This window comes from Neophocaena asiaeorientalis, unplaced genomic scaffold (assembly GCF_003031525.2).
Source record: "Neophocaena asiaeorientalis asiaeorientalis breed wild unplaced genomic scaffold, Neophocaena_asiaeorientalis_V1.1 scaffold582, whole genome shotgun sequence".
Lineage (NCBI taxonomy): Eukaryota > Metazoa > Chordata > Mammalia > Artiodactyla > Phocoenidae > Neophocaena > Neophocaena asiaeorientalis.
Window position 1 is genome coordinate 848,509 of NW_020172996.1, and position 9,982 is coordinate 858,490.

Here is a 9,982-nt window from a genome sequence, read left to right on the forward strand (position 1 = left end):
ATCTTTTAGACAAACTTCAAGAGTTCTGACTCCTGAGCCCTGTCTTACAAGACCCGAGAGCAGCAGGGATGGGACTGCTGGGAGAGAAGGACTACATTGCACAGAGCCCACCCCTGGCACCAACAACACACATGCCAGGAAACCACGAAAGAAAGCAGTACCCATGGTCTCACTGTGGGAAGGTCAGAGGTGCCCCTGGGAAAACGGGGAAGAACAGAGCCCAGCCCAGGATGCTGGGGTAAGTGAGAGGGCCTTACCTATGGAAGACAAAGGTGCAACGTTCTGTAGCATCACATGACGGTACAGGAGCCTCTGAGCCTCATCAAGGAGTCCCCACTCCTCCTGGGAGAAATATATGACCACGTCCTCAAAGACCACAAGGCCCTGTAAAAATTGGGTTAGTTCACACCATGAGCAGCTTTGTGTGCTGTATTTCCTTCCATTCTGTATTTGTCTAGTCTCCATCCATCAATCCTAGGGCCAAACTAAAAGCCAAATGTGTTTATGTCTCTCCCTATCATTCAGAGCCCATGGTCTGAACCACCTCCTTATCTAACTCTCATACACCAAGTCAATATATCCCCTGCCCTAAAACAACCCAGGGCAAGATACCAGACAGCTAGGGACAGCTCTGAAGCTGTAAAACCCACCTGAATTATTCAGACTAGTCGATCATAAGCTATTCCCCTTATTCTCTACATCCTAACATGGATGAACTGAAGATCCTGAAGAGGTAAGTGTATGAACCATTGTACCCACCAGATTTGAATTTATGGACGTAAATGAGTAAATGAGCACACGGAGAGGTCAGTATTGTTGAAAAAGATTTCTATGATTTCTATTCCTCAAGTGTACAGTGAACACTATGCCACACAGGGCCATGTGAGGAAGCACCAGATTTGAGCAGGAGGCAGAAGCAGGCGCAAGGGGAGACCTAGACCAGAGCCTTTATTGGGTTTTTCCCAGTAAAAATATGGAGAATAAGGGGAATAGCTTAGGACTGACTAGTCTGAATGTGATACATAAAATTTTTCATCATAAGGAAATACTTAAAGGTATATTAACATGCAGACCAATTATTAAGTGTTTGGATAAATTTAACTAATTCAACATGTTCATTAACTGCCTACCTACACACATATTTTGAGGGATGTCAGTTCATTTAGTGTTTAGATCAGTAACTGTTTCATGTATTCTTTTTTTTTTCTTTTTGTGGTACGCAGGCCTCTCACTGTTGTGGCCTCTCCCACTGCGGAGCACAGGCTCCGGACGCGCAGGCACAGTGGCCATGGCCCCCGGGCCCAGCCGCTCCGCGGCATGTGGTATCCTCCTGGACCGGGGCACGAACCTGCATCCGCCACATCGGCAGGCGGACTCTCAACCACTGCGCCACCAGGGAAGCCCTGTTGGATATTTTTAATATCAAAAATTATTGACTGCTAATGTAAGCATTTACTTCATACTCATTTCATGTGATAGCTGATATAGTTGTGTTTAAATATATCTTCTGTGGGTGTGCTTTTCTTTGCCTCAGTTGATCTATACACTTCTTTTTTTAAAGTTTCTATTGAATATTTCTTTACATTTCAATTTTTCCTTCTTCAGATTTGCAGTGTATATATTCTGATTCTGTTTATTAGTGTTTAAGCTGAAAAATGACAATGTATTTAACACGTAGTGTAACATTATTAACATCTTTGATCTTTTTCTGGAAAATATAAGAGATTTAAACATTAATTTGCTCATCTCAGCTTATGTGTTATTGAGGATATGCAAGGTAATTCCATCATTCTGTCTCCAAAAATGAAATGTTAATGTTTTATACAGATAATGAGTGGTTGTATTCATACACAAATGCACCCCTCTCCCAGATTCTCATTCCTTTTATCATCGCAGACCACTCACCTGGGATCACTTTCTTCCTACCTTAAACATAGTTTTTAAAGTATTCGTGTTGGTTATTTTTTTTCATTAAATTTCTCACCTTTGGTCTCAAATAGTCATATTTTACTTGCTTTCTTCAAAGATGCATTTGTTGCATACAGAAACCTGATGGCGGTTATTTCTTCCAACGGTTTCATTATGTCCTTCCACTGTGTCCCTGACACATAACTTTATATTGAGTGTGAGTGGAGGTACATGTATGTTGCAGAAGACATCACGTAGAGATACTAACTTTGCAATGCAGTCAGTGAATGCATAGAGTTTTGGATATCACTTCAGTGAGGATATAAAAGTGTAGAATGTAAAAACAACAAACACACACACACAAAATAAAAATAAAAAAATAAAAAGAGTGTAGAATGTAGAGAATGAATAATAAAGTGGGCATCTGGTGATCAAATCAATGGATTGTGCTAGAAAGTCACTAGGTGTTCACCAATACTGTTTTCTCCTTCTGGACACCGAAGAGGACAGGTATGTCCCAGCTTCCCTTACTTAATTTGGGACCATGCAAGTGAATTTTGGCCAATTGAAATGGGCAGGAGTGATCGTGTAAAATATTTCTTTGATTTATCTTCTCATTTATGCTCCTTCTTGGGGTTGCCTCTTTGGGTCTCACTGGTGCCAGTTTTCACACCTCCCCAGGAGTTACTGATTGCTCCTTTGGGAGCTGGAGGTCCAGGTGATGGGAAGATAATATCCTCATGAGAAGGAGGACCATACCTGGTGACCCTGAGGCACTAGATATCAGGTTGGGCCATCTCATGATCATGCATTTATACCTGGATTTCCCTGCTCTCAGAGTTCAATGGGAAGGCAGGAGGAGTTTGAGCCTTTGTTCTTGTGAATTAGACCTGAAATATGACATCATCTTATGAAATAAACCATAATATGAAACTATATTAATTCCACTGTCCACTTAAGCCTAAGGACAATTAGTCTTGATAGTTCTAAGTTTTGAATAATATGTCCTGTAAAAATTTATCACTTTGACAGTAGAGTTACCTGTAGTTTATGAAAACTTCCTGCAGCTAAAGTTAAAAAAAAAGTTAAACTAAAGGTATACATGTGTGCTTTATGCAAAAATTTTAACCATTGCCTATAATGCTACTTGCTGACTCAGGGAGTGATTGTATTTTATATTTTAAAAAACATAATCAGTGATTCTGCGAAGAGGAGCCTCTGATATCCTCCTATAGCTGTATGTGTGAGAACCTTGTGGAGATGATGAATAACAATAATAGCTTGTGTGTATTTAGCACCAGGCCTTGTGGTAAGCACTTTTCATTTCACTTCCCATGAGGTAGGCTGTAGTATATTCCCATTTTAGTTGAACTTTGGGGGAAGGAGGTGCTCATGACTTTTAATGAGAGCTCCCACCCGCGGGGGTTTCTGTGTCAGAAGGTGTAGGTTGGATCCGAGAACTTGCATTATTAGTAAGTTCACAGTGATGCTGACCCAATTTGGGTATGAACGAATTAGAGGAACATTTCATGTTTTTAAACGAAGACTGCACGAGAGAGGGATATTCATTGTTCAATTTAAATCTCAGTCCCCAAAACTCAAGAGAGGTGAAGCAGTTCTCCCAGGATGAAAGAATGCTCCACCTGCTGGAGACGGCGGAGGACGCGGCGTTGTCACAGGTGACCACGGAAATCTGGACGCGTCGCCTTTAAGAGGGGCTCTGGTCCTCTGCGACCAAATTCCTCCCCGATCTTTCTCCCTTCACCAGACTCCGCACGCTGTCATGGAGAGCCGGAAAGGGGTCCCTTACCTAGTTGGTAAGAGGACACAAACTCCTTTACCCAGAAGTCTGTGCCCGGCACATCCGCGCTGCGCCAATGACAGTCCGGAAGATGGGCGTTTCCTGCCGCCCTTGCCGGCAGAGGCGGGACTTCCGGCGTCGCGGCCGTGACGTCTTCTGCTTGCGCCGAGGCTGTCGGGAGTGGCTCAGGAGGTTGGCTGGGAGGCGTTGCTGGGGTCAGCCTTACACGCGGCTCTTCGGAAGCGAACGGGGAAGGACAGTAGAAAGGATAAGCTCTCCCTCCGCGTCGTTGTTAGGATCCATGGTCCCCGTCGTGTTACGGGCCGCCTTGCGCGGAGGTGCTGGCCGGGGCTGTGCTCTTTCCGAGGCCTTCGCACCCGCCCTCCGTCCTCGTCCGCTTCCGGAGGCGGCACCCTGAGCCTGAGCGCCTTTTTACAAGTGGGAGCCTGGGGCTCTGAGTGCGACAGTCGTCCCGAGGCCACTCCGCCCAGTGTGGGGTGGGGGTTCGGCTGCTCCCGCAGAGCCCGCTCCAGTCGCCAGTTTCTCGACCCGGTTCTGCTCAGAGGATCCCATGGCGGCCGCGACGCCTATGGACCGGGCTCAGGTGAGTGGAGGGTCCCTCAAGCCCTCACCGCTTCAGGTGTAGGGGATGGTGTGTTCTAGAGCTTTCAGCACTTCACCTTCATCGCCCCCTTCTCTTGAGTATAAAGGCGGTGAAGGGCGGTCCTTGACGGTGGATATGTGGCGAGGTTCCCATTCCCAGTGTTGACGGGGTGAGGCGTGAAATGGCTTCCAAGGCCCAGGAGCCAACTGGTACGAACACTTGGAGGTGAGAATGAATTAGGAGTGTTCAGGAAACCGCAGGTTTATGTTATGTTTGGTGAGAATAGAGAGCAGGCAGTCAGGAATCAGGCCTGGAATGGCAGCCTGAGGAGCTGGGCCTCTTTTCTGGTGGTGGCGGGAGCCATGGAAAGTTTGTAACAAAGAAGGGAGGTGATCTGACATAGGTGTTAACAGGCTTTCTCTTGTAGCAGAGTGGAAAGATTGGGGAAGCCTGAGGGTGGGCAGGGAGACCAGGATGGAGTCTACAGCAATAGTCCAGGTGAGTGTTGATGGTGGGTGTACCAGAGTGGTGGCAGTGGACGTTAGAGAGGTGTATGGATTTTGTATGTTTTTAAACTAGGGTCGTTGGAGATTTTCTGATGAGACATAGTGAGATTCTGGGACTCTTCACCTGCCCTGCCCCCTGCACTTGAGTCTGGGGGCTTTAACGGAGGGGTCCTTTCTAGCCCAGCATCCTAAATTTAGATCGAGAGTTATATGAAGAGGTTCCTGCTTCTTGCAGCCAATAGGATGAGGACTGGAAGAGTGTATTAGACCCAGGAACAGCATGTGTAAATGCTTGGAGGTAAGGTTGAGTTGGGAGTCCTTAGGCACCTGGGTGGCAGTGGTGCCTGTCATAAAGACATATGAGTACTTCCTGGATACTGTATGCAGGGTGGCTTCAGGAGTGGAGGTTGCCTTGGAGGTGCATATGGTGTGGATCAGAAGGTTGTCAGTGTTAATGAGGTGTGGTCCCGATATTACGAAGGTGGTTCAGAGTGATGTACATGTTCGGAGGAGTGTGGACTGATGGCCTCAAAGTTGTGCCTGGGAGGCATGTTCTGGAGGATGCCAGCCGGAGAGTGTTTGGTGCCCCTCATGCAAGGCCCATAGCTTCCATAATATATTAATATATCTGCTCAGATGCCTGGTTCTGTTCTGGGCTGCACACAGCAATCAGAGAGACAAGAGAGAGCAGGCAATAGTGGTGTTAAGGTCTAGTATCGCCTCTGAATTGGGCAGCTGGGGAGGATAGGGACCAGGGGGTGGGTAGGTTAATGGGTAGACTGGGAAGTCCTGTTGTCTGTGAGCTCAACTGTCCCCTTCGTGGCAGGGCTGTGTGACCTTTGAGGATGTACTTGTGTACTTCTCCCGGGAGGAGTGGGAGCTCCTTGAGGAAGTTCAGAGACTCCTGTACCGTGATGTGATGCTGGAGAACTTTGCACTTGTGGCCTCGCTGGGTAAGTCCCTGTTTCAGTTATCTATTGGTACATGGCAAATTACTCCAAAAGTTAGTGACTTAAAACAATTAAAATGTGTTATGTAACTTTCAGTGTATCAGGAACCTCGCTCATCACAGCTTACCTGGGTGCTTTTGGCTCAGGGTCTCTCATGAGGTTTCAGTCAAGCTGTCAGCCAAAGCTGTGTTCTCATCTGAAGGCCATTCTCGGGAAGAATCCACTTACAAACTCACTCATGTTTTGTGTTTCCAAGATGTAATTTCTTGCGGCTTTGTTGAACTGTGAGCGTTAGTTCCTCACTGGCTGTTGGTCAGAGGCCTCCCTCGGTTCCTTGTCATGGTGGCCTTTCTGTAGTGCACCTCATAACGTGGAAAGTGCCTTCTCTGAGCAAGTGTGCAAGAGAGAACGTCCAGGATGATGGCTGGTCTTTTTCTAACCTGACCTGTAGAAAATGATCCCATCATAGAAATGGGTCAATCAGTCCAGCCTATGGTCAAGGGAAGCGGCCTACACAGGGGTGGAAATACTGGGAGGTAGGCATTCTTGGGGACCATCGGAGAGGCTGCCTTCCACAGGCCCTCATGCCTGCTCCAGTGTCCTTGGGGTTTGCTTTCTCCCCACTTCCCTTGGGGCAGCTCTTTCAGTCCAGCCAAATCAGTGACTATTCTCCTTCCCTTCTTTGTTTCCCTGAGTAGGTGCTGTGGGTGCCAAGGCTGGGCCGTGTGTGGTGTCCCCTCCCTCGCTGAGCAGTCCTGACACCTGTGCCCCAAACCTTTCAGGATTGGGTTAGGAGTTCAGGGCTCTTTCAGTCTGCTTCACAGATTCTGTCTGGCTTGGGCACTTCCATGTCCATAATGCCTCTGTGTCCATGTTCTGCCCCTATCTTCTGGCTGAGATTTCCTGGTGCATGACTATGCCAGGAATTGTAGGTACTGACATGGTCACTGCTTGTGGAAGACACAGGGATGTTCCGCCGAATCCTCCTTCGGGTTTTTTTGTCTTTTTTTTTTTTTAACATTTTCTATTTTTTGTGGGATGGGTCTTTCTAGGTCACTCATCTGCTCTATGTTTTGTTTTGTTTTTTCTTGCAGTATAGTTAATTCATAATGTTGTGTTAGTTTCCCCTATGTTTTGTTTTGTTTTCTTTACAACCTCCGTCTTCCAGATCCCATGTAGTTGCCCAGGTGGAGAGGGGCAGGAAGCCCCGGGTGCCTGACAGGGAGCCCTGACTCCAGCCACAGTGAGAGAGGCCATAGAGGGCCTTGCCCTGCTGCATGGGAGCTGAAAGAGAGCCATCTTAGGGCTGAGTTCACATCATACTGAACCTGCTTTGTGTTCACCAGTGTTTTCTTGCCAAGGCACATAGCAGTACCTCACTTCTCCCTTTCCTTCCCCATTCTTGGCACTTGACGTTTCTCTTCTGTCTTCCATCCCTTTGTTGTTTCCCCACCTCTCTGGCCTCTGTGTTTCTCACTCATTCTCCTCTTCTCCGTCCATATTGCTCTGCAACATTGGCTACTATAATGTGTCATGAGTTGTGCACATATCTGTATGTAGTCCTTAAGAACCAGCTACTTACTTGCAATCAGATTTTCCTGGGCTTGGACACAGCCTTCTGCACAGAGCTCACCTGACACCAGCAGCTGTGGCCCTGCTGAAACCCTTTTGTAGAGGAGTGAGTTGGAGACCTTGCCTTTACTTCTGGTACTGTCCACCATCATTGTGTCTTAACCCAGCATTAGAGTTCCTCCATACTGTGACGTTTAGAGGCCCAGGACTGACAATGGATGCTTCCTCACCCTGATCCTGGCTCCCTCATCCTGCCAAAAGCCAGTGGACTCATTCATTGGTGTGTCACACACGCATATGTGATGGAGTTGCTGCTTCCCACCAAAGTCAACATGTCCTTCACTAGCATTTCTTTGCTTTCAGGTTGTTGGTGTGAAGCAGACAATGAGGCCCCTTCTGAGCAGAGCATTTTTGTAGGAGTATCAGAGGTCAGGACTCCTGAGTCATGTCCATTTATCCAGAAAGCCCACCCATGTGAGATATGTGACCCACTCTTGAAAGACATTTTGCACCTGGCTGAACACCAGAGATCATGCCCTGCACAGAAACAGTACACATGTGACCCCTGTGGGCGAGGATTCCTGTTCAGTGAAAACTTTTATCAGCCTCAGAAGCAATATAGTGGGAAGAATCCCATCAGAAGGGATGATGATGGGGCCTCACTTGTGAAGAGCTGTGCTGTCCACATGTTAGGGAGACCTTTTACTTGCAGAGAGGAAGGGATGGACTTACCAGATAGCTCTGGCCTCTTCCAGCACCAAAGTACTCACAATGGAATGAGTCCATGCAGAAGGGCTGAGTTCATGGAGCCCTTTCCACAAAGCTCCAGACTCAGGCGACACCAGGGAGACCATGATGAACTGATGCTTCTCAATTGCAGTGACAATGGGAAAACGTTCCTGAACACCTTCACTCTCCTTGACAACCAGATAACTCAGGCTGAAGTGCAAGCTTTTAGGTGCCTACCATGTGGAGATCTGTCCAAGGAGAAATCGGCTCTTATTCATCACAATAAAATTCATAGTGGAGAAATTTCACATGTGTGTAAGGAGTGTAGAAAGGCCTTCATTCACCTGTCTCACCTAAAAACCCACCAGAAGTTTCACACTGGAAAACGACAGTATACATGCAGTGAATGTGGAAAAGCTTACAGCAGAAGCTCGCACCTTGTTCAGCACCAAAGAATTCACACTGGAGAAAGGCCTTATGAGTGTGGCGAATGTGGAAAAGCTTTTAGCCGCAAAAACACGCTTGTTCAGCACCAGAGAGTTCACACTGGAGAAAGGTCTTATGACTGCAGTGAATGTGGAAAAGCCTACAGCAGAAGCTCCCACCTTGTGCAGCACCAGAGAGTTCACACTGGAGAAAGGCCTTATGAGTGCAGTGAATGTGGGAAATTATTTAGCCAAAGCTCTCACCTTATTGAGCACTGGAGAATTCACACTGGGGCAAGGCCTTATGAGTGCATAGAATGTGGAAAATTCTTCAGCCATAACTCCAGCCTCATTAAACATAGGAGAGTCCACACAGGAGCAAGGTCTTATGTGTGTGGCAAATGTGGGAAGGCTTTTGGCTGCAAAGACACACTTGTTCAGCACCAGATAATTCACACTGGAGCAAGGCCTTATGAGTGCAGCGAGTGTGGAAAGGCCTTCAGCCGTAAAGACACACTAGTACAGCACCAGAAAATCCACACCGGAGAAAGGCCTTATGAGTGTAGCAAATGTGGAAAATTCTTTAGCCATAGCTACAACCTCATTGTGCATCAGAGAATTCACACTGGAGCGAAGCCTTATGAGTGCAGTGAATGTGGGAAATGCTTTAGCCACAACTCTAGCCTCATTCTACACCAGAGGGTTCACAGTGGGGCAAGGCCTTATGTGTGTAGTGAATGTGGGAAAGCCTACATCAGTAGCTCCCACCTTGTTCAGCACAAGAAAGTCCACACTGGAGCGAGGCCTTATGAGTGCAGTGAATGTGGGAAATTCTTTAGCCGCAACTCTAGCCTCATCCTTCACCAGAGGGTTCACACTGGAGAGAAGCCTTACGTGTGCAGTGAATGTGGGAAAGCCTATAGCAGAAGCTCCCATCTTGTTCGGCACCAGAAAGTTCACACTGGCGAAGGGCCTCATGAATGCAACAGCTTTGATGGCCCTTTAGCTGCATCTGTTACACTTGTTTAGCAGCCAGAAAGTTCATACTAGAGAAAGGCCTTATGAATGCAGAAAATGTGCTGTATTCTTGTTCAAGGTATTAGGACTCACACCAGAGAAGAGCTCTGTGAGTGCCCTTTGTGAGGGAGCCAGCAGGTCAACCTTGTACAATTGTACGTCCACCCTGGGGAGACTCCCAACAAGTACCACATAGGTGAGAAGCTCTCATGAGGTGCATTGCACTTCCTCAACTGTCCAGGGCTCTTGACAGTTATATCACTGCCAGTGCCTGTGGTGGAAGCCATCTCATTGGTGTTAAGTTTCCACAGTGTCTGTCAGTTACTCCAATATGCTCAGGAAAGGTGGAGCCCTGTGCTGTCTCTCCTGATCCCTCTAGGGGATTGGGAATGTTCTGAGTGTATTGAAGATCCTCATTTCCTTCCCCATGACGGGGTTCTGAGTGACCATGATCTGTCTCTGGCCGAAAG

At 47.3% G+C, this 9,982-nt stretch overlaps 1 protein-coding gene across 1 annotated transcript; it reads left to right on the plus strand.

Annotated features, from left to right (window-relative positions):
- The first annotated feature begins 3,909 nt into the window (after window positions 1–3,909).
- On the plus strand, window positions 3,910–9,640 carry LOC112397972 (zinc finger protein 304-like). Its single transcript, XM_024742322.1, has 3 exons — window positions 3,910–4,313; window positions 5,646–5,772; window positions 7,705–9,640. The coding sequence occupies exons 1-3, from the start codon at window positions 4,281–4,283 to the stop codon at window positions 9,522–9,524; spliced, it is 1,980 nt and encodes a 659-aa protein (XP_024598090.1). The 5' UTR covers window positions 3,910–4,280; the 3' UTR covers window positions 9,525–9,640.
- The last annotated feature ends 342 nt before the right edge of the window (window positions 9,641–9,982 follow it).